This window comes from Neomonachus schauinslandi, chromosome 4 (genome assembly GCF_002201575.2).
Source record: "Neomonachus schauinslandi chromosome 4, ASM220157v2, whole genome shotgun sequence".
NCBI classification, from domain to species: domain Eukaryota; kingdom Metazoa; phylum Chordata; class Mammalia; order Carnivora; family Phocidae; genus Neomonachus; species Neomonachus schauinslandi.
Window position 1 is genome coordinate 150,345,438 of NC_058406.1, and position 26,495 is coordinate 150,371,932.

Here is a 26,495-nt window from a genome sequence, read left to right on the forward strand (position 1 = left end):
AGAAATTTATGCAAGAAAATAATACAATCAAATAGCATTTAAAGAGGATTATCATATGCAAGATTGTCGGGCCAAAGGTGAAACCGTTCAGTTCAGTCAGCCAGTTAACTAACTGTATGGTTATTCAGACATCCTAACATCGTTTTTTGTTTTTGTTTTTGTTTTTTTTTTAAGATTTTATTTATTTATTTGACAGAGAGAGAATGAGAGAGAGAGCACATGAGAGTGGGGAGGGTCAGAGGGAGAAGCAGGCTCCCTGCTGATGCGGGACTCGATCCAGGGACTCCAGGATCATGACCTGAGCCGAAGGCAGTCGCTTAACCAGTCGCTTAACCAACTGAGCCACCCAGGCGCCCCTAACATCGTTTTTTAACCACATGTTGATTCTTAAATGCTAGAGGGGAGGCAGAGTTTCCTTCAAGACACAAGCTCCATGTTATTTATATAATTTTAAGCAACACACAAAATTTTAATTCAGCCGTAATTCCTAAGAATCTTGACTAAGTCGCTGTATGGACTTACAAGACATATGAGAACCCAGCAATTCTGTACATTTTTGGCACTGCTAAATAGTTCAATATGACTTAGGAAATTCCATTGGGTGGAGGGACCAGGAAGACACAAGTCAAATTACTGCACACATTAGGAAGCAAAGGTGAAACATGATGCCTTGATAACTGGGGTGACAATCATGAGCCATGTTCCTCTCCTTTCACCCGGGCCATCTCCCACCGCTTCCTTCTCCTGTCCCCTGTATTCATTTCACTTCCCCTCTTTAACACCTTCAACCCAGTGGAACTACATATCATCTTCCCCAACTTTTTTTGGGGGGGGGGTGCTCCTCTCATTCCATGCCTAATGACCACATCCTTTCCATTCCTGTATCCTTTTCACACCTCCTCTACACCCTTTATCCTGCCAGTCTTCCGCCAGTATCACAATTCAAGATAGAAACTGTATAAAATGAGAAGTGACCAGAGAGAAAAATGGAAGAAGCACTACAAACTCTTCTTGTCTATTTGCACCTTATATAAACATTACTCGCGGTACAAATTATTTGTAGTGAATCATTATGTTTAAGCTTCTTATGGAAATTCAAATGTTAATTTTTACCGCCTAAAAGGTAATTACATTTTTATACTACATTGAATTTCATCTTAATTGAAGATAACCATGTATTGCTAAAGGTATTTTTTAATAGATTTTTGTTTTTTGAGGTTTAGGTTCACAGCAAAATTGAGTGAAAGATACAGAGATTTCCTATATACTCCCTGCCCCCACACATGCATAGCTTTCCCCTATCATCAACATCCCCCTCCTGAGTGGTACATTTGAAACAACTGAGAAATCTAATCTAAACTGACACATCATACACAGTAGTTTCACTATCCTAAAAGTCCTCTGTGCTCCACCTATTCCTCCTTCCCACCCTCCTAACCCCTGGCAATCACTGATCCTTTTTTTGTCTCCATAGTTTTGTCTTTTCCAGAATGTCATATAGTGGGAACCATACAGTATGTAGCCTTTTCTGATTGGCTTCTTCCACTTAATAATATGCATTTAAGTTTCCTTATGTCTTTTCGTGGTTTGATAGCTCATTTCCTTTTAGTGCTGAGAAATATTCCGTTGTCTGGATGTACCACAGTTTATTTATGCACTCACCTACTGAAGGACATCTTGGTTGCTTCCTAGTTTTTGGTAATTATTAATGAAGTCGCTATAAACATCCATGTGCAGGTTTTTATGTGAACATAAGTTTTCAACTCCTTTGGGTAAACACCAAGAAGTATGACTGCTGGATCATATGGTTAAAAGTACGTTTAGTTTTATATGAAACCGACCAAACTGACTTGGAAACTGGCTGTACTATTCTGCATTGCCACCAGCAACGAATGGAAGTTCCTTCTGCTCCACATCCTCACCAAGATTTGGTGTTGTCGATGTTCCAGATTTGGCCCATTTGAATAGGTGTGTAGTGGTATCTCACTGTTGTTTAATTTGCATTTCTCTGATGTTAGAAATAGGATGTGAAACAACTTTTCACGTGCTTATTTGCCATCTGCGAATCTTCAAATCTTTGCTGGTAAGGTCTCTCTTGAGGCCTTTGGCCCATTTTTAATTGGGTTGTTTGTATTCTTGTTAAGTTTTAAGAATTCTTTGTATATTTTGGATAACAGTCCTTAACAGATACATCTTTTGCAAACATTTTCTAAGTCTTCCCATTCTGAGCATGTGATAATTAAAATACTAAGAAATGGCTATTTTTCACTACATAAGTTTCATTAACATCCTTCTACCATCTTAATAGTGTTCTAAACTTAATGGGGTAACACAGTCCTTTTACAAAAGATGAATATTCTCCTATGAAAACTGAACTGTTCCCAATATAAACCCAAATCACAGCAATTCATTTCTTGGCCCATCCAAAAATGAATATACATATACGTGAACTGATACAAACTGCCAAAACTCATCACAAATCCTTCAATATGCTGATTTTCAAACTTTTTGGGGGATGGGGGGAAGGCCCTCACTAACAGTGTTTAAATGGAATTCTACCCAGAAACAGCAAATAGAACAGGTAGGAGAGGGACGGCACTGATATAAGCCTCTGAGCAGACCAGCGAAAAATGTGCTATTCCCAACATACGGATCACCTCTCCTCTTTGCCCCCCAAATCTAAGTCATCCAAAGTCACTCAGTTTGGGTATGACCTCCCTGGGGTAGCTTTCCCTGGGGATCTCCAATGGTGAGATGTTAGATATGCCTTCCAACCTACAGAGTTCCCCATACTTACTTCATCACAGCTCTTACCACACTGTATTAAAACAGCACATCCAGTCATCGGCCTCTTCTTTCTGACTGAAAGTCCCTGTAAAGTCTAAGACTCATTCATTGTTTTATCTCCTGTGAGCAACACATAAAGACTACCCTTGGCAGTAGGTATCAACATGTATCAGTTGAGTGAATAAGTGAATAAGTGTGTGCCTTGATGCATGTGGTAACAACATATTTCTCTTGGCTTATATATGAGAAGTTCCTTGAGGAGTGTAAGAACCAGGAATGTAGGGGCTGTGTCAACTGTGGTTCCCTTGGATCCACGTTACCTAGCACACATATTCCCAAGTATTACTGCCCAGCTCCTGCCTCTACCCCAAGCTTCAGTTTGAACTGCTGGAATCTTTTCTGTAGACCTTGCTTTCTTCAGCACTGGCCCTGGAGTCAGCAAATGTGGGTTCTTACAGCATCCCAGTCCCTAACTAGCTGTGTGATCCTGGACAATTCACATAAAATCTCTAGGTCTCATCTCCTGTACCTGTAAAATAGTTCTAAAATATGCTTTAGTACCAGGAGCCTTTTCCTCAAATAAAATTTCAGAATGAGTCCCAATATAGAAAAAAGATAAAAGCAATGACTAAAGTTTTTCATTCTGCTCAATTCTTCACTGTTTGAGGAAAATACCCCCACCTCCTTAGAGCAGAGTACATTTGCAAAACTCTAAACTAATAGAGATCTAGTGTAGCATTAACATTTTATGATTTATATATTCAACAAATATTTATTAAATGTCTATTCTGTGCCAAGCACTGGACTAGACACAGAAGATTCTGTAATAAACAATGCAGATGGGCTTCCTCAAAATTTATGCCAAAATGCAGTATTAAACACATGTTTAACATTTACTAAAATGAACAAAAAAAATTTAAACACCCTCTGGTCTCTTCTGGGAGTGTAGAAAGCAAGACAATTTGCCAAGTGCTCAACTAGCTGAATAGACTTTATTTCAGTTTGAGAAATGCAAATCTCATTTTCTCTAACCAAATTCCACTGCTGTAAGTGGGAATTTTTCAATTTGTACTGTTCTCTTGCAAATCATTTTTATGTCAGTTTCCCAGTTAACACATCTGCATTACCATTAGTAATTAGTAGCTAAAATGTAATACATGCTCCTGTCATTTCCTAGTTTATTTTTCACTCGCCTTATCTTTTAGCATTTTTAGGATCTTTTAACCTACTAATTTTTCTGATCCTTCACTATTTCATATGAATAGTGAATCTGAAAGTGAAATCCAAAAGGCATGAGCTGTTTTTTTTTACCAGTAATTGTTTCACCCATCTATTTATTTCATTCAACAAGTATCTGAGACATCCCTACTAGGTACAGAGCATTCTGTTATAAAGTGGTACAAAATTTCTAGAAACGTGGATTTTCTTGCCCTTTTATTCTTTCCTTTTCTTTCCCCTTAGTAGTTTAAAGTATATAACAAGAACAAGGACCAGATTTCCCTACGGTTCCCTCAACCTATAATGCGCTTCCATATTCCTTATACATACCATATCTATTCACATTCACTCAATAAAAATAAAGTACAGTGCTAGGCATTGCGTATGTGGTAAGAAATATGATTCCTTTTCTCAGGGAATGAAGGGAAGGATAAAGATAGTGAAGACATTTCAGGAGAATCTATAAGACGGTGTCATCATAAGTACCAGAAAAAGAAACAAAGACGACTCTGTTTTGTTGTGCAAAGACTAAGTAGGTGATAATGCCACGAACAGAACAGGAATTCGAGAGGCTTCTCTGCAACAGTTAAAAATCTGATCTAAGAATATTAATCTGGATCTTGTCCAGTTGAGTCGCCCAGACAAGAATCAGTAATACCTGTATTTGAATAACCACTATGTGGCAAGGTCCAAGGGCACTTAATAAGACATAATCCCAAATTCACAGAATTTAATAGTCAGGTGATAGAGAATACAAGTAAACATGTGCTTAAAGAGAAACACAGGTAAGAGAGAAGACTGGAAGCATAAGCATAATTATGAAGAATCTTATATGCCATCCTTAGGAGACTGGATCTATCCAGGCAATGGGACACTTATGGTTTTAAACTGAGAATGGCTTGATTAGGTTTGCATTCTAGCTTCCAGGTAGAAAATGAGTTGGAGGAGTCAAAAATGAAAGCAAAGTGAACAAATAGGAAGCTGAGAAAGAAATGTGAGCAAGAGCTGATAGGTCCTAAGATGCACCAAGGTTAGAGGAAGAGATGTATAATAGGTAATAATTGAGACCCTGCCTTTCCTAGAGCACACTCAATTAAAATCTCTAAAGGACAACACTAGTCCCTAAACTATATTTAACCATAATAATAAAGTAATAACAGCAACACACAAGTATTAAGTACCTGATGGGCCCAACACTACTCTAGGCTCAATTTTTCCTTTTCTACACCAAATTGTGGGAACCACATTCTTATCAAATTACCGTATTAATAGCAAGATCTGGAAAAACTTTGGAATTACATATTTTGGTCTGGGAGCTGAGGAATGTATTATTTTTTTCTATAACCACTTGAATTCCCAGTTATACAGTCTTTATGAAAAATATATAATATAATCCAAATACATAGCATATAATAAAGAAAAGGAAAACTGAATAGGCTCAAGAAACAAAGTTCCTCTAGGATTATTCAGTCACCTCATTAGCCAAAGGACTTACAATATAAGGATGTTACATACTTTTGGAAGGGAAAGTTTTTCATAGCTCTCTTACTAACAGGACTCTGATTAGATTTGGGGTGACAGTGTGTTCAGACTCCACTAAATCATCAGCTGAAAGACACCATGTGACTCAATCAATTTTGATGAATAAAACGTAAGCTGAGGGTTTCTGGGAAAGCCCTTTCCTGCTTTTTCCCTTTTCCTTCTGCCTGGAACATAAACATACGGCTAGAGCAAGAGCAGCCCTCTTTTAACCATGTGCTAATAAGCATGAGGACAAAGAGCACATACTAAGTTCAGCACAGTGTAAGAAAAGAAGCCTGAGACACTTGTCACTTTGTTGCTGCTACTACAGACCTTCTGTAAAGGGAGAGTAATAAAATCTCTTTTCAATTAAGTAACTATAGGCTAAACATAGTCCTAATTTATAAACTCTGCATCCCTGACCGGGCTGTTTAATAGGGCATATAAGACCCTTCATGACCAGCTCGACTTACCTATCCCAAATCATTTCACACCAGTCTCTCTGTCTCACACCTTCCACTCCAGTAATTCTAAACCTTGTCAAAACAGCACATACCAGGGAGCTGTTTTTCACTTCTCTTCTTGTAATTCTCTTTATTGTCTCTCATCCCTCCATTTCTTCACCCAGTTTTAACTAACTCTTCCTCAGCATGCCAGACTTCATAACTCCTGCCTGGGGGAGGTGCCCTGCCTCCTAGCTCTCACATCACCCCCTGCAACAGTCAGCATAGCTGACTGTGTGTATCACAGCTATTTCTTTAAGGATCTGTCTTCCCAAAGAGGTTACCAGCTCCTCAAGAAGAAAAACAGTATCTTCGTTCTCTTGGTATTTCTAGATCCTGGTACAGTATCTGGCCCACTGGAAATGTTCGGTAAGTGTTGAATGAATTAGAGTTACAAAAAACATTGCTGTTTTTAATCAGTAAAAACAATTATATAAAAAGACTGTTAAATGACCCCCCCTTAACATCAAAAATAATTTTCACCCATAAATTTGCTCCCCAAATGGGAAAACAGCTTGAGTGCTTTCTATGACCACATGTTGCTTTATAACATCAATTCTGCTTTAGAACTGTAAGTCCTAAAGACAACTGTACAAAACTATCCTCATCTTCCCTGAAGGATTAGTCTCACTTCAGATTCAAAGTCAGAAAACTAACCAGATGACCAAAAAATGTATTTTCTTATGCATTATCAGCAAAATTCATCAAAATGAAGGTAAATAAAGAAATAAAATCTCTTCATACCTGTCACATTGTTGCATTATGGAAATTTCTTTGATTATTTCCTGAAGATCCGACTCAACAGGTACTTGTTTAATTGCCACAACTTGACCAGATTCCTTATGTATTGCTTTAAACACACTTCCATAAGATCTAAAAGAAACCAAGACATTTATTTTTTTCCTTTCAAACATCGTAAGTATTAGAGAAAAATCGACAAGTTTTTGCATGTAGTCTTTTCCAATTTAAAACACTACTTAATGGTGATAAATCAAAGTAAACAAGAAAAGTGAATTATACCTTAGCTTTAATGTTTCAATTATATACTTAAAATCTACTAAAATCAACAAGTTAATATGTAAAGATTTGCTTTTTTCTTATGAATGAAAGAAAGACTTACGGTTTGTCAACTCAAACAAATGCAGCATTAAGAAGATATAAATGGAAATTAAAAGAATGAAATGTAGAATAAAAACAGCCAAAGTCTCAAGTTAGCACAAAAGGCTTAGCTCACCTTAAGCAAAATCATCCCCAGAATATCAAAGTCCCATGCCTGTTCAGACTGTATAAAAACACGTGAAACCCTCAGCTGAGGACCACAGTGGACCAAAGTTAGAGACACAGGGAATCTGGTTTCCTCTAAGTCACACATCCAAGGTCTCCTCAAACGCTCTTTCTCCTCCTCAGAAGCAAGACCACACACTGACAGGTAATAAGAGGATCTAATTTCCACTTGCCCAAAAAGCATCTCTGCTATAACCCTTGAAATTTTGCCAAGTAAACATTTCTGTGCTTTAAAAAGCAGAAACAATGAGAGAGAGAAGCCATGTATACTTTGGTATGAATGAGAAGACAAAGTAAACCCTGCTAGCACTTACTGTTCTGATTGTCAGCCAGGTACTAGGGTTGGTGTTTTACGAGCATTATCAAAGTCAACCCTCTCAATTGTGAGGTAAAATACTACCATGACCATTTTCTGAGATGAGGAAACAGAGACTCCAATAGTGGTAACCAACAAGGACAGAATTTAAACATATAAGGATTCCAAAGATCATATTCTTCTCACTATATCATTTCTATAGAAGAGAAAGAAGAACAAGCCATTGGAAGACATAGAATGTTTCCTAATATTAGAAAGCTATGCAAAATCACTTTCAAATTTATGCTCTCTTAAAATAAGTGAAAAATAAGTGATAAAACAGCTACCTTAACAAAATGAATTTTATCCTATCCTGTTTCTTTAAACTTTCAAAAGGAATTTAGTTTGATACTCAGAGACACTGTGTGTGTGTAGTCCTAATTTATACACATAAACACACACACACACACACATCCCCTTAAAAGTCATGTATGTATGTATACATACACATGTATATAAACCTGTGTGTGTGTATATATATTTCCTCAAAAGTCAATAAAGAATTCAGTGCTGGATTATCTATCATGAATTAAGCAACACTATCACTCCCTTCTGAAGTCTCATCACAGCAAAAGAGAAGCTGGGAACCACATCTTGTGGTTCCCAAAATTCCTTTCCCTGAATGAATCCCAGTTAAGAGTCTGACAATAAGAAGAATATGCATGAAATCTGAATGGCAAAAAGTTAAGGAGAAACCATCATTCTCCAGATGTAGTTGTAGCAAATGAACTGGCAGGTATGACAGACACAGTGGCCTCCTGCAGAGCTTTTGATAACCACCACACTGCTGCTACAGAATGAGATAGTTGGCGGGAGCTTCTCAAAGACTCTTAAGGATTCCAGCAGATCCCCAGTGAGCTTTTAAGAAACACCCACTGTAGTGTTTCAGGCTGAGATATTCAGTGTTGGCTTCTCTGACCTTCAGCAGCAGATTTGATGACCTTTGCATCTGTGGCCCTTCCATAAATCATTTGAGCTCCTAATTTTATAATAAACTCTCTATATCCAGAATACATAGAGTACTCAGCGGGGAGCGGGGAGCCTGCTTCTCCCTCTCCCACTCCCCTTGCTTGCACTCGTCCTTGCTTGCTCTCTGTCAAATAAATAAATAAAATCTTAAAAAAAAAAAGAAGAAGAAGAAGAAGGAGAAGAATGCTACGGTGAAAAGAAGAGTATAAATACTATAGAACAGGCTAGCTGCCCTGGCCTACACTGGACAAGTTATATAACAAATATAACAAGCTCAGAGCTTAAACCTCCAGCTCAAGACTGAGAACCAGAAAACTTCTGAATGCCCCAAAAGAATTTCTTAATTCTTGTAGGCACAGGGCTGAGACTTCCAAAAACAAACTCAAGGTCTAATCTAAGCTGGAAGCTGAATTACATTGCAAACTAAATTCACAACATCACCAGCTCTATTCTGTTAAAGTTAGGCTTTTAACTATAAAGAGAGGTAACCAGGGCGCCTGGGTGGCTCAGATGGCTGGGCGTCTGCCTTCGGCTCAGGTCATGATCCCAGGGTCCTGGGATCGAGTCCCGCATCGGGCTTCCCGCTCCTTGGGAGCCTGCTTCTCCCTCTGTTTCTCTCTGTCTCTCATGAATAAATAAATAAAATCTTTAAAAAAAAATAAATAAATAAAATAAAATAAAAAAAATAAAGAGAGGTAACCAGAGAACTGGTAATGGGACATTTAAGTAGGTATTTATTAATCTGAGTACCTTGAACCCCCCAAGTCCTAAAGGCATCCCTTGCCAACAAAAGCAACCCTATTCCCCAGTCCAAGAAGATGAGCCTCACAATGCCTAAAGACTCCATAATGACCTCACCTGAGGCAGTCACTTTTCAGGGAAATGTAAACCCTCCTCCACTAACTCACATTGCTTCCAGTCCTAAAACTACACTCAAATCTCCAGACACCAGGAGAATGAATAGAAAATCTGATGCAAGAGGACCTACTATTCATACCAAAAAAGTTATGAGATTTTGTCAGTTTTTATCAGCAGAATTCTAAAGAATATAGGATTCCAAGATTTCCAGTGAGAAAGGAATTCACGGATATGGATGCAAGACCAGAAATTCCAGACCAGTGTGTTATCTCAAACAGTTGGGAGTGCCCCTAACAGTATGCTCAGCTAGTTAACTGAAACCTGGACTCTTAAGTGATCTACACAGAAATGCCAGCGATCCTCAGTATACATTAGGGGAAGGATCAAAGGTTCAAGTATATTGAATACTGGAATGGATATATCATATGTGACTTGCTCACCTAACCCCTAACTATCTTCACTGAGAGGATCCAGAGGATACTCCCTTTCCTAGCATCACTGGAAGCTCTATAATGCAGGTCAGGGATGTCAACAGTGAAATGGACTCTCCCAATTTTAATGAATGATGGGAACCATAAAGAAGTGAAAAGAACTAGCAGCATCTTTCCACCAGAGATAAAGAGAGCATGGTAACCATTATGGGTAGCCAAGTAAGGCTGAATTTTCTTTTTTATACATCTAGGTCTGGATATTAAAGTTATTCTGGCTTCATAAAAACAACTGCAATTATGTGTCCTAAAAGACTTAGCTGGGTTGTTGGTTTTTTTTTTTTTAGTAAAATGCATATAACATAAAATTCGCCATTTTAAACACTTTAAAGTATACAATTCAGTGACATTTAGTGCATTCTCAATGTTGTATAACCATTACCTCTATCTAGTTCCAAATCATTTGAAATCTGCTTTCTGGTCTCTATGGATCTATTCTGGATTCTTCATATAAATGGAATCATATAATAATGTGACTTTTTGTGTCTGGCTTCTTTCACAAACAGAATGTTCTCAAGGTTCATCCATTCTGTAGCATGTGTCAGTACTTCATTCATTTAATGGCTAAATAATATTCCATTGTCCAGATATATCACACTTTTATCCATTCACCAGTTGATGGACATTTCCACATCTGGCTCTTGTGAATACTGGTGCTATGAGCTGGTATCTTTTTTTTTTAAGATTTATTTATTTATTTGAGAGAGTGTGCACACACACAAGTGGTGGGGGGGGGGCAGGCAGAGGGAGAGGGAGAAAGAGAATCTCAAGCAGACTTCGCACTGAGCAGAGCCCAACACAGGGCTCAATCTCATGACCCTGAAATCGTGACCTGAGTCAAAATCAAGATTTAAGGATGCTTAACCAACTGAGCCACCCAGGTGTTCCAAGCTGCTATCTTTTTAATTCATAGATAGATACCTAACTGTCCTTCCATCTTCTCCATGGTAATTGATCCATTTCAGTTTTAACTTCTTTGGGGGTCAATTTACACGATTTAAATTTTATTATGAAAGCATTAACTTTTCAACCACTAAATGAGTTGTCATTAGAGCAGCATATAGTGAGTGGTCTCTTAATTCTTCAAATTGTTTCTCTATCTTTGGTTGTATCTTCTTTCTTATTCCAAATCTTCTATTTTTGCTCTTTTTTCTTTAGTCAAAGTCAGAGGAGGTTTAACTATTTTACTGATCTGCTCAAAGAAACTGCTTTTGTATTTATCATGTTTGAATTTTATTTTCCATTTCATTAATTTAAAATATTTCTTTTATGAATTCTCTCTTCCTAATTTTTTGGTATATTTTATTATTTTCCTAAGTTCACTTATAAGCACTAAGTTCTTTTTTCTTTTGGTCTTTCTTTTTTAGTAATGAAGTTATTTAAGACTAAATATTTTCCCCTAATTACAGCTTCTCTGGATTCCACAGATATTGGCATTTGTTTCTTTTCCATTGTCTAAATAATTCATAATTTCCTCCTCAATCTTTAGGTTATCTCAGATTATGTGTCTTAATTTTCAGTAAGTATGGATTTTATTATACTGTAATTCTTTCTCATTTTAGACTATAATCAAAAATGAGACATACAAAATCTTTTCTTTGGAATTCATTAATCTATGCTCCATTAACATACCAAAAAAAAGGAATGCCAAAATATATGTAGTTATATATATGTAGATATATATAATCAAGTTTACTGATTATAATATTTACACCATCTTTGTCCCTTTTTTCTGCTACTCTTAATCAGTTCTGAAAGCAATATGAGAATCTCCCATTTGAATAAACTTTTATTAGATTCCCCTGACATTTCTAATAGCTTTCCTTCACAAATTTAATTGTCCTAGTGACTGACACATATACATTTCATATAAATTGTCTTTTAAGTCATTATCTCATGTCCCTCTTTATTCTTTATTTGGATATTAACCCTCGTTATTCACTTGAGATCTTTTAACTTTAACTAATTTACTGGATATAAATATTGCCACTCCTATTTTTTTATTTTTACTTGTATGATTATCTTTCTTATCTGGTATCTCTAATAGGAAATATCCCTACATTTCCAACCCTTTGTATTACACAGGCCTTTTATAAATAGCATATTGCTAGATTTTACATTTTAATTGACCCTACTAATTTGTCTTTTTTTTTTTTTTTTAAGATTTATCCACTTATTTGGGAGAGAGAGAGAGAGCGCGCACGAAAGAGAGAGTGCAGGAGGAGGGGCAAAGGTAGAGGGAAAGAAAAACTCCAAGCAGACTCCATGCTAAGCACAGAGCTCTACATGGGGCCTGGTCTCATGACCCCGAGATCCCGATCCAAACCAAAACCAAGAGTCAGATGCCCAACTGACTGCTCCACCCAGGCGTCCCTTAATGGGAGAACTGACATTTAGTGAAAAATATATTTCATTTTATTCCTTCCAACTTACATTTAGCTTATTACTTTACATTTTTGTTTCTCTTTTTCCTTTTCCTTGTTCTTGTTGGTTTATACCATTTTAATTCTGTTTTATGCCTTTTATTATTTTGAACATTCTTCTATACTCTGCCATTTTATTAAATGACCCTATGTGCTAAAAACGAAACATTATTTTAAATTCATATTCATATATTATTTTAAAATCATATCAACTATTCCTCTGTCTCACTGAGACACTCTATTTAAATCTATTATTCATTTTTCCCCAAGTAAAATGAGTCCCAATGTCCTGATGGCCTTATGTTCACTTGCCTAAAAAGTCAAAATCTTTCAAGTTTATTAATAAGAACACCATACAGAACAAACTAATAAACTTCTTGTGAGTCACTTTACAACACATTTCCTGCCTTTCTTATATATATATATATATTTCTCTGAAAACACTATTACCAGATCTAACACAATCCAGTCTTTATAAATACATATTTACTGCTACAAAGTATATTAATTACTATTACTATTTTTTTTCTTTCCACTTTTACTGACATATAACATTTATTAGTTTAAGGTGTACAACATAATGATTTATGTATATACTGTAAAATGATTACCACGAGTTTAGGTGACATCTACTAGCTCACAGTAAGAAAAAAAATTTTTTCTTATGATGAAAACTTTTAAGACCTCTATTAGCCACATTAAAATACTTAACATACTATTATTAACTAGTCATCATGCTATACATGTACATCCTTGGAACTTATTTATCTTATAACTAGAAGTTTGTACCTTTTGACTACTTTCACCCATTTCCCCCACTCCCCATTATCCACCCTCTGGCAACCACCAATTTGTTCTCTGTTTCTATGAGTTTGGCTTCTTAGATTCTACTTATAAGTGAGATCATACAGTATTTTACTATGACTTATTTCATTTAGCATAATGCCCTTTTGTGACTGAATAATATTCCACTGTATATATAAATCTTCCCTGACTTATAAAGCAGTTATTTCCTGATAAATCCATAGTAAGGTCAAAATATCACAAGAAGAAAATGCACTTAATACATTTAATCTACTGAACATGATAGCTTAGCCTAGCCCATCTTAAATGTGTTCAGAACACTTAATGCCAGCCGATAGTTGGGCAAAATCATCTAACACAAAGCTCATTTTATAATAAAGTGTTGAATATCTCATGTAATTAGTTGAATACTATGCTGAAAGTGAAAAACAAAACAGCTGTATGAGTATGAAATGGTTGTAAGTGTATCAATTGTTTACCTTCACTTACATGAATAAGTAAGAGCTGTGGCTTACTTCTGCTGCCCACTGCCACAAGAAGAGTATCATACTGTAGATCATTAGCCCAGGAAAGATTAAAATTCAAAATTCAACATATCGTTTCTACTGAATGCATATGACTTTTACACCATCATGAAGTTGAAAACTCATAAATCAAACCATGTAAGTTGGGGACCATCTGTATATACCACATTTTCTTTATCCATTCAATCATCAATGGGACACTTACATTGTTTCCATGTAAATAATGGTGCAGTGAACACAGGTGCAAATATCTCTTCAAGACAGTGACTTTGTTTCCTTCATATATATATATATATATATATGCCCAGAAGTGAGATTACTTGATCATATGATAGTTCTATTTTTAACATTTTGAAGAACCTCCATACTGTTTTCTATAGTGGCTGCACCAATGTTCATTCTCACCAACAGTGCACAGCAGTTCCCTGTTCTCCACACTCTCACCAATACTTGTTATTTCTTGTCTTTTTGATAATTACTATTCTAACAAGTGTGAGGTAATATCTCATGGTGGTTATGATTTACATTTCCCTGATGGTTAGTGATGTTTCATGTCCCTGTTCACCATCTGGATGTATTCTTTGGAAAAACATCTATTCAGATCCTCCACCCATTTTTTAATTGAAATGTCTGGGTTTTTGCTATTAAGATGTATGAGTTTTTTATATGTTTTAGATATTAACCCCTTATCAGATGTATCACTTGCAAATATTTTCTCCCATTCCACAGGTTGCTTTTTCATTATATTGATGGTTCCTTCACTGGGCAGAAGCTTTTTAGTTTGATGTAGTCCCACTTGTTTGCTTTGTTTTTGCTTTTGTTGCCTTTGCTTTGGGTGTCAAATCCAAAAAGTCATGTCAAGACTAACGTCAAGGAGCTTACTGCCTATGTTTTCTTCCAGGAGTCTTAGGTTTCAGGTCTTACATTCAAGTCTTTAATCCATTTTTAGTTGATTTTTGCGTATGGTATAAGACAGAAGTCCAATTCCACTCTTTTGCATGTGGCTATCCATTTTTCCCAACATTATTTATTAAAGAGACTATCCTTTCCCCATTGTATATTCTTGGCACCTTTGTCCTAAATTAATTGGCTAGATATGCATGGGTTTATTTCTGGGCTCTCTATTATGTTTCATTAATCTAGGTATCTGTTTTTATGCCAATATCATACCATTTTGATTACTACAGCTTTATAATATAGTTTGAAATCAGGGAGCATAATACCTCTAGCTTGATTCTTCATTCTCATAATTGCTTTAGCTATTTGGGGTCTTCTGTGGTTCCAGACAAATTGTACAATTGTTTGTTCTACTTCTGTGAAAAATGCCATTGGTATTTTGTTAGGGATTGCACTGAATCTGTAGATTGCTTTGGGTAACAGGGACATTTAACAATATGAATTCTCCCAATCCCTGAGCACAGAGTATCTTTCCATTTATTTGTGTCAATTTCTTCATCAATGTCTTACAGTTTTCAATAAACAGATCTTTCACCTCCTTGGTTAAATTTTTCCTAGGTTATTTCCTTCTTTTTGATGTAACTATAATTCATTTATTAATTATTTTATTAATTCTAACAACTTTTTGATGGATTCTTTGAGATTTTCTATATATAACATGATGTCATCAGCAAATAGAGAAAGTTTCATCCCTTCCTTTCTCATTCCGATATTTTTATTTCTTTTTCTTTCCTAGTTGCTCCAGTTAGGACTTCCCATACTATGTTAAATAAAAGCAGTGAGAGTGTTCATCCATGTCATACACCTGATCTTAGAAGAAAAGCTTTCAGTTTTTCACCACTGAATATGATGTTTGCCGTGGGCATGTCATATATGACCTTTATTATGTTGAGGTGTGTTCCCTCTATATTACTCCTATTCAACTGAAGAAAATATATGCTAGTGAAAGATTATATAGTATTTGAAAATTTTTTGTCATTACCTAAGGCTACTTTCATATTTTTTGTACTTACCCTTCTCCAAGTTTCTCTAATACATCAAAAACTTCTTCAGGCTGCTTAGTCAAACTGTCTTCACTCAGCTTTTTTAGCTTACTGATGAGAAAAAATAGAAAGAAAATACTTTCCTTAAGACCTTTTATAAAATTTTTAATTTTATTTTTAAGAGGAAATATGTTCACATTGTTCAAAAATCAAACAATATAAAAAAAAAAGGTAAATAGTTTCCTTTCAACCCCTCTTCTTAATCTGCCCAGAAACACCTGAAATAACTAGTTTTATTAGCTTATGAAATCTTTATACAAATATGAATATATATTTTTATTTCTCCCCCTACTTACCATACAAGATAGCATTTTATACACACTCTTTTCTATACACACTATTAAATACTTTGCAGTTTTCACTTAACAACATGTAGACTATGTTGGAGATTTCTACAACACAAGTACATAGAAAGCATCCTCAGTCTTTCTTTCTTACATCTATATCCTATACTATTGCAAAGATGTAGCATCTCTTACTCACCAATCAGTTATTTATGGATATCTAAGTTCCCTTTTGCTATTATAAACTACATGGCACTGGATAAATGCATACATAAGTCAATTCACACATGTGCCAGTACATCTGCAGGATAAAATCCCAGAAGTGAACCTGTGAGGTCCAGAGACCACACATACACATATATACACACACACAAAAATATAGAAGCATGTGTTGATAAACAAGTATATATGCTATAGGCATAATCATGTCATAACAAATAATACAATATAACTAATAAATCACTATAATAACTACATAGTAATCACTAAAGTTATTGATTACATTCTACATTTTATCTACTATAACTGTATGTTATATAAATATATATGTATATTGATAGATATTAGCAAACTGCCCTCCAGGGGGCTTATACCAATTTATTCTCCTACCATTAGTACATGAGAGAGCCTCTTTTTTACAGTTCCACCAACAAAGTACTTAACTATATATTTGGATTTCAGTCACTATGTTAGCTAAAAACTTGTTACTCAGAATAGATTTAATCTGCATTTCTCTTTTTATGAGTGAAACAGTATCTTTTAACATTGTTATGAAACTAGACCATCTATTCATTTCCCTTGCTCATTTTTCTACTGGTTTTTTTTTTTTTTTTTTTTTTTTTTTTTTTTATTTTTACCTTTTTTTTTTTTCCCTTTTTTTTTTTTTTACTTGTTTTTTTTTTTTTTTTTTTGGTCTTTTTCTTATCTGTACATAAGGTAAATTAGCCTTTGTTTAAGTTGCAAATATTTTCACTTGTATTTTGACTTCATTTATGAGGTTTTAGTTTTATACTCTGACTGCCTGCTGTAACAAAATGTGTTTCCATTTTGTTTTGCCTTCTTAAAAATCATTTACATGTATAGCATATGCAGATAAGCTGGACTCAAGAGGTGAGAGGGATTAAGCATGGTGTATTTGACAGACCAAAATTAATTCAGTACAAATGAAACATCATGTATGAAGAATCAAAATAATTCAATATGAATAAAGAAAAAGTGACCAGAAAGTAGAGAAAGCAGGGTCAGGTTTTTAAAAAGCTTTGTAAAACATGTTAAGGTGCTCTATTTAAAAATGATCATTTCCTGTATAGAAAATCTGAAGAGACCAACTGCTAGTAACAAAATTGAACTGGTAATCAAAACATTACCAAAAAATAGAAGTCTAGGATCAGATGGCTTCACAGGTGAATTCTATCTAAAGAATAGTTAATACCCATTCTCCTCAAACTATCACAAGAAATAGAAGAGGAAGAAAAGCTTCCAAATACATTCCACAAGGTCAGCATGACCCTGATACCAAAACCAAACAAAGACAATTCAAAAAAAGAAAACTATAGGCCAATTTCCCTGATGAACACAGATGTAAAAATCCTCAACAAAATATTAAACACATACAGCAATACATTAAAAAGCTCATTCACCATGATCAAGTAGGATTTATTCCAGGGATGCAAGGACGGTTCAATATTCACAAATCAACATGATACACCACATAAACAAAACAAAGGATAAAAATCATATGATCACCTCAATTGATGCAAAGAAAGCATGTGACAAAATTCACCACCCACTCAATATAAAAACTCTCAACAAAGTGGGCTTAGAAGGAAATACCTCAACACAATAAAGGCCTTATATGAAATACCCACAGTGAACATCATACTCAATAGTGAAAAAGTGAGAGCTTTTCCTTGAAGATCAGGAACAAGACAAAGATGTCCATTTTCACCACTTTTATTCAACATAGTACTGGAAATCCAAGCCACAGCAATCAGACAAGAAAAAGAAATAAGAGGCATCCATACTGGTAAAGAAAAAGTTAAACTGTCACTACCTGCAGGCGACATAGCACTGTACATACAAAATTCTAAAGATGCCACAAAAAAACTATTAGAAGTAAGAATGAATTCAGTAAACTTGCAGGACACAAAACTAATATCTAGAAATCAGTAGCATTTCTATACACTACTAGCAAAGTAGCAGAAAGAAAAGTTAAGAAAACAACACCATTTATAATTACACCAAAAAGAATAAAATGCCTAGGAATAAACATATCCAAAGAGGTGAAAGACCTATACTTCAAAAACCATAAAACATTAATGAAAGGAATTAAAGATGACACAAATAGAAAAAAATTCCATGCCCATGGATTGAAAAAACAAATACTGTTCAAATGCCCATTTTACCCAAAGCAATCTACAGATTCACTGCAGTCCCTATCAAAATACCAACAGCATTTTTCATAAAACTAGAACAAACAATCCTAAAATTTGTATGGAACCACAAAAGACACTGAATAACCAAAACAATCTTCAGAAAGAAGAACAAAGCCAGAGATATCACAATTACACATTTCAAAGCTGTAGTAATCAAAACAATAATGGTACTGGCACAGTACACAGACACACAGATCAATGGAACAGAATAGAGAGCCCAGATAAACTCACAATTGTATGGTCAATTAATCACTGACAAAGGAGGCAAGAAGATACAATGGGGAAAAGACAGTCTCTTCAAAAGTTTGTGCTGGGAAAACTGTATGGCTATATGTAAAAGAACGAAACTAGATCACCTTTTAATACCATACACAAAAATAAACTTGAAATGGATTAAAAATTTAAAGGTGAGACCTGAAACTATAAAAATCCTAGAAGAAAACACAGGCAGTAATTTCTCTGACATTAACCATAGCAACATTTTTCTAGATATGTCAATTTGACAAGACAAAGAAAAGCAAAAATAAACTATTGGGACTACATCAAAATAAAAACCTTTTGCACAGCAAAAGAAACAATCAACAAAACAAAAAAGAGAACCTACTAAATGGCAGAAGATATTTGAAAATGATGTATCCAATAAGGGGTTAATATACAAAATATATTAAGAACCTACACAACACCAAAAAATAAATTAATTAATTAATAACAATCTGATTTAAAAATGGGCAGAGGATCTGAATAGCCATTTCTCCAAAGACATTCAGATGACCAACAGACACATGAAAAGATGCTCAACATCACTAATCATGAGAAATGTAAATCAAAACCACAGTGAGTTATCACCCACACCTGCCAGAATGGCTAAAATAAAAAACTTAAGAAATAACGAGTATTGGTAAGAATGTGGAAAAAGGAACCCTCATATACTGTTCCTGGGAATGTAAATTGGTACAATCACTGTGGAAACTTGTATGGAGGTTCCTCAAAAAATTAAAAACAGAAATACCATATGATCCAGTAATTCTACTACTGAATATTTACCCAAAGAAAATGAAAACACTAATTCAAAAAGACATATGTACCCCTATGTGTATCACAGCATTATTTACAATAGCCAAGATGTGGAAGCAACTTAAGTGTCTATCAGTTTTTGAATGGGTAATGAATATGTGCTATACACACACACAGACACACACACATACACACACACACTGAAATATTACATAGCCATAAAAAAAAGTTGAGATTTCAAACAACACTGGATGGACCTAGTGGTTATCATGCTAAGTGAAATTAAGTCAGACTGAGAAAGGCAAATATCATATGATTTCACTCATACATGGAATGTTTAGAAAAATGAGTAAAAATCAAAATCAGACCTATAAATACAAGGAACAAACTGATGGTTGTCAGAGGGGACAGAGGTGGGGGATTGGGCAAAATGGGTGAAGCAGAGTGGGAAATACAAGCCTCCCGTTATGGAATGAGTAAGTCATGGGAATAAAAAGCACAGCATAAGGATTATAGTTGATGATATAATAGCGATGGATAGGGACAAATGGTAGCTACACTTCTGGTAGCCATACATAATGTGTAAACTTGCTGAGTCACTATGTGAACCTATGTGTACTATGTTCACTATGTGAATTATGTGTACACCTGAACTAATGTAACACTGTGTGTCAACAATATTCAAAAAAATAAAAAACCACTTCCTCTCTAATGCAGTGGAAATATATACAGTAAGCAAAAGTGAGAAGGTAAACTATAGTTAGGAGCAGATTCAAAATATGGATGCATAGGATACATTATTAGCAGTAAGAATGAGGAGAAGTTACTCAAAATATTAAAGAGACATTATCAACAGGAACTGGTTTTGACTAAATATCATTTGATTAAAGAGTGTCTAAGAAATAAGGGGCAAAGAGAAAACATCTCAGGAAAATATATTTAAGAAATGCTGACATGAAGGACAAGAAGGTAGTAACCATGTTAAAGGCTACTGAAAATTCAAACAACTTAAAGATTTTAAGTGCTCCATACAGAATTTCCACTTCCAACTATAAGCAAGTAACAAGATCCAGAATTATCTATCTGTAGTAAACAACTAGAAAACTCAACAAAACATAGAAAACAACTATTTTCAAACATTAGGTATCAGGGATTTCCGGACTGAGATTCCTAAGAAAAGGGAAAGAAATAAGCCCTACTGTCACCCATGCTTTAGATGGATTATAACACAGGGAAAAGTAAACTCAAACACAGGCCAATAACTTTGCTGAGTTGAAAAACAGCAATGGGAGTTTGGGAGGTAATGCAAATAAAATCTACATCACAGAAGACCTGTGAGAAGAGACCTAGCAATCTACGGAGGAACTCCCTTGACTATTTAGCTGAATACCAATCTCTACATCATTAAAAAACACTCTAAAAAAACGAACAAAATCAATTTCTCAAGGAAAAAAAATTACAAGGGAGCTGAAAGAGAACAACTCCCGGAGATCACATGCAGCTGAAAATCTTTCCCACTAAGAGAAGCTGAGAGAACTCACAATATAAATAAAGGTCACCAATAGAGGTCCCTCAATGACCTTGTTTTAGAAAGGCTACCACATCACCAAAACATAAATGCTACTTTAGATTCTCCAAACAGGAAATTAAAAACAAGTCTTAAAAACACTAAGCCAATCCACAAGGTAACTTAAATTGCATACCAGAACAAGTCTAACTCCTTAAACAACTAAGGAGCCCTCATGATTTGTGCCTTATAGAAGAGGTGCCAAAGAGATACTTAGCCCCTTCCTCCATTTGAAGACACAGCAAGGTGGCCACTATGAACAAGAAAGAAAGCTTTCACCTGACTATAACCATCCCACCACCTTCAACCTTAGACTTCCAAGCTTCCAGAACTGTGAGAAACAAATTATTTATAAGGTACCCAGTCTGGGTATTTCGTTATAGCAACCTAAACAGACTAAGACAAAAACCCAGTTTGTTTTTTGACAAGACCAACAAAATTAACAAACTCTTAGCTAGACTTGAGAGAGAGAGAGGACCCAACTAAAATTAGAAATGAAAGAGGGGACATGGGTCACAGAAATAAAAACAATTACAGGAGAGTACTATGAATAGTTATAAATGAGCAAATTAGATAACACAGAAGAAATTGTTAAATTCTTAGAAACATATAACCTACCAAGACTGAATCCTGAAGAAATAAAAAATCTCAGCAGACCTGTAACTACTAAGGAGATTGAAGGAGTAATCAAAACTCTCTCAACAAAGAAAATCCCAGAACTAAAAGGCTTCACTGGAGAATTCTAACAAACATCTGAAGAAGAATTAGCACCAACACTCCTCAAACTCTTCCAAAAAACTATAGAGGAAGGAACACTTACAAACTTACTCTGTAAGGCAAGCATCACTATGATACGAAAACCACACAAAGATACAACATGAAAACTACAGACCAATATCTTTAATGAATATTGATGCAAAAATCCTCAACAAAATACTAGCAAACTAAATTCATAACACATTAAAAGAATTATACACCATTACCAAGTGGAATTTATACCTGGAATGTAATAATAGTTCAACAAGTAAAAAGCAATAATTTAGGGGCACCTGAGTGGCTCAGTCAGTTAAGCATCTGACTCTTAATTTCTGCTCAGGTCATGATCTCAGGGTTGCTGAGATCAAGCCCCCTGTTGGGCTCTGTGCTGGAGGTGGAGCCTACTTGGGATTCCCTCTCTTCTTCTGCCCCTCACCCCCAGTTCACACACTCTCTCTCTTAAAAAAAATTTAAAAAGCAATCATTTAAAAAAATTAAGTATGAAAACCATATGATCATATCTCAATTGATGCAGAAAAAGTATTTGGCAAAATTCAACACCCCTTCAGGATAAAAACACTCAACAAATTAGAAAGAAACTACCTCAACATATCACCTTACACCCATCACCTTACACCCATTAGGATGGTGCCTATCAAAAGGTAATAAATTTAACAAGAATTTAATGTTTCTTTTACCACAATTTTATTTTTTTTAAGTAGGTCCCATTCCTAATGTGGGACTTGAACTCACAACCCCAAGATTAAGAGTCACATGCTCCATAGACTGAGTCAGCCAGGCTTCCCTCTTTTACCACAATTTTTAAAAAGGTCTTAGTGACTTAAAACAGAAAAAAAGAAAACTTTCCCCATTTTTTCATTTATTTAAAACTGTTTAAACCAAAAATAAAAACTAATGAGTTAAATAACGTATGTACAAGTAAAACATAGGACAAAATAGCACAAAGGAAAGGAGATGAAAAATGGAAGTGTACTCTTACAAGGGCCTCACATGATGTGTGAAGTGATATAAAACTATCTGAAGGAAGATTTTTGATAAGTTAAAAAGTCATATTCTAAACCTTAGAGGAATCACTAAAAACAAAAAGCAATGAGGTAACACTAATACATCAATAGTGGAGATAAAATGAAATAAAAATTACTCTATTGATCCAAAAAGGCAAGGGGGGTGGGGAGTTCAGAGAGGAACAAAGAACAGATTATGACAAATAGAAAAAATGGCAAGACTGTAGATTTAAACTAAAATACATAAGGACACTCCCCACTTTGGTTACAATAGTGTGAAGAGGCTGGGAAACGCTCCTCAAACAAAAACACTGCACAACATCATCAAAATCAACCATTTGGGGATGCCTGGGTGGCTCAGTGGTTAAGCATCTGCCTTCGGCTCAGGTCATGATCCCAGGGTCCTGGGATTGAGCCCCACATTGGGCTCCCTGCTCAGTGGGGAGCCTGTTTCTCCCTCTGCTTGAGGCTCCCCCTGCTTGTGTTCTATTACAAATAAATAAAATCTTAAAAAAAAAACATTTTGTGCCTCAAAAAAATTGACACAAAAGCAGCCAATACATTGAAAAGCATTTATCCTGGAAACCCTCCCAAAGCTTTGGATAATAACAGAAAGATTCGTGGCCTTCCAGCCTACAGCTGTTACCATCACCCATCCCCCAATGCCATCAGTAGCAGGAACTGTATTTTACCAGGACAAAGTTGACTATGAAAAATAGCACCTTTGCTGCCAGAAAAAAATGGGCTCAATTTGGGACAGGAATTGAAAACTAGCAATGTTGTCAACTAAAACTGGTAAGCCTAATAATAAATAAATTATCAAACTCATAGCTTTGACAGCCAAGCTTGGGTAAGCAATAAACCAGCCAGAAATTTAACAGGGAGATTCTGAAAATGAGAGAGCCACAGAAAGGATGAGCTCTCTACATACTAGTTACTGACTGGGAAAATATGCATATGAACACAGGAGACCCACAAAAACCCATGAAAAGTAAAAGCCAAAAAAGACTTGAAAACTAGCTCCAGCTTTGAATGTGCTCTCCAACCCATACACACCTACATCAGCAGAGAGTAGAAATCATAAAGGTTCAAGGTATTTGAGCACAGCCTCTGCCCAAATCATTGGCTGATCACTAAACTACACAGAAACAGGGGAAATCCCAAATAATCCTGGCTAGAATATAAAAATAAAACAACTGAATGGAGGCATTAATAGCCAAATACTGCAAAAAGATAGATGCCACAGTTTAGTCCAGGAAAAGTTTAAAAAAAAAAAAAAAAGGCCTAGGAGGAAAAAGGGGAGAAACCAGAGTGTCTACAGCACATTATTTTAAATGCCTTGTTTTAAATAAAACAAACAAAAAAGATTATGAAACATACAAAGAAACAGTAAAGTATGACCCATACTCACGAAAGCAGTCAATAAAATTAAAGCAATCAACAGAAAAGAAAGCAGTCATGGCAAATGATTCACAGAAGACCTAGATATTGGATATATTAGACAAAGGCTTCAAAGTGGCTGTTTTAAATATGCTTAAAAAAGTGAAACTATGTTCAAGAAATTAAAGAAAAATACCATGAAAATGACTCAACAGAGAATCTCAATAGAGAAATAGAAACTAATAAAAAGTAAGATTTAGACGTGAAAAATGTATCTTTCATGAAAAATACACTAGGAGAACACAACAGCATATTTGAGATAACAGATGAAAGAATCAACAGACTTTCAGATAGCTAAGTAAAACTATCTTCCCCCCAAAACGTGAAGAAATAGTCTCAGAGACTGGTGATAACATACAACATAGCAATACACATGTAATGGGAGTCTCAGGAAAAAAGACAGAATAAGGGTTAGAAAAAATTATTTGAAAAAACAGTGGCTGAAAACTTCCCAAATTTGGGGGCACCTGGGTGGCTCAGTCGGTTAAGCGTCTGCCTTTGGTCCTGGGATTAGCCCCACATCAGTCTCCCTGCTCAGAGGGAAGGCTGCTTCTCCCTCACCCACTGCCCTTCCCCCATGTGCATGCGTCTCATAAATAAATAAAATCTTTAAAAAAAACTTTCCAAATTTGACATTAATTTATACATCCAAGAAGGGAAACAAATCCCAAGTAAGATAAACACAAAAAGATCCACATCTAGGCACACTGTAGTCAAACTGCTAAAAGACAAAAAGTCTTGAGAAAGCAGCAAAAGAGAATGACTCATCATGAATAGTAGAACAAGAATATGATTAACAGCAGACTTCTCATCAGAAACCATGCCAGTCCAAAGATAGTGAAAGGAAACACTCAAAGGGCTAAAAGAATAGTATCTAAGAATTCTAAATACAACAAATTTATCTTCTAAAAATGCAGGGGAAATAAGGACATTCCCAGATAAACAAAAATTGAAAAAAATCTATTGCTAGCAGAACTTCTTTATAAGAAATAATAAAGAAGAAGAACTTCTGAGTTAAAGGAAATGGTAAATATTTACATAAACATAAAAGATATATTTATCTTTGAAAACATAAGATTATTTGAATCAACAATTACAGTATTGTATTACTGAAATTATAACAAACTTAGGTATGATATATTTATATATACAAATATAAATAGATATGTGATATATTTTTATATACAAACATAGATATAAAAGAAAGGGAAAAGAAATCGAGTTATATTGAAGCAAATTTGCTATGTTTTACTGGAATTAAGTCAACCCAAAGTTGATTACAATAAAAATAAATACTACAATCCCTAGAGCAACTACTAAGGAAAAACTGGAAAAAATGTAGTTAACAAAATTCTATTAGCTAATTACATTAAATATATATGGAGCCAACCAACACTGAAGAAATACAATATAAGAACATATTATCAGCAACTATATACCAACAAATTAGGCAATCTGGAAGAAATGGATGCATTCTTAGAGACATATAAACTACCGAAACTAAAACAGGAAGAAATAGAAAACCTGAACAGACCCATAACCAGCAAGGAAACTGAAGCAGTAATGAAAAATCTCCCAACAAGAGTCCAGGGCCGGATGGCTTCCCATGGGAATTCTACCAAACATTTAAAGAAGAATTAATACCTATTCTTCTGAAGCTGTTTCAAAAAATAGAAATGGAAGGAAAACTTCCAAACCTTTTCCATGAGGCCAAGATTACCTTGATCCAAAAACCAAACAAAGACCCCACCAGAAAGGAGAATTACAGACCAATATACCTGATTTACATGGATGCAAAAATTCTCACCAAGATACTAATCAATAGGATCCAACAGTACATTCAAAAGATAATTCACCACAACCAAGTGGGATTTATTCCTGGGCTGCAAGGGTGGTTCAACATCCAGAAATCAATCAACGTGATACACTACATTAATAAAAGAAAAGACAAGAAACATATGATCCTCTCAATAAATGCAGAAAAAGCATCTGACAAAGTACAGCATCCTTTCTTGTTAAAACTCTTCACAGTGTAGGGAAAGAGGGACCATACCTCAATATCATAAAAGCCATGTACAAAAAGCCCACAGCGAATCTCATTCTCAATGGGGAAAAAGTGAGAGCTTTTCCCCTAAGGTCAGGAACAGAGCAGGGATGTCCACTCTCACCCCTGTTGTTCAACGTAGTACTGGAAGTCCTAGCCTCAGCAATCAGACAACAAAAAGAAATAAAAGGCATCC

The 26,495-nt window shown here is 35.3% G+C and overlaps 1 protein-coding gene across 1 annotated transcript in view; it reads right to left on the reverse strand.

The window, feature by feature from the left end:
- Window positions 1-26,495, reverse strand: part of STK3 (serine/threonine kinase 3) — a 275,048-nt gene that overhangs the window by 217,470 nt on the left and 31,083 nt on the right. The window contains exons 2-3 of the mRNA XM_021688691.1: window positions 15,705-15,785; window positions 6,774-6,902 (exon numbers count right to left, since the gene is read on the reverse strand). Coding sequence (XP_021544366.1) covers window positions 6,774-6,902; window positions 15,705-15,785 — 210 coding nt within the window. The remainder of the gene's footprint in view (window positions 1-6,773; window positions 6,903-15,704; window positions 15,786-26,495) is intronic.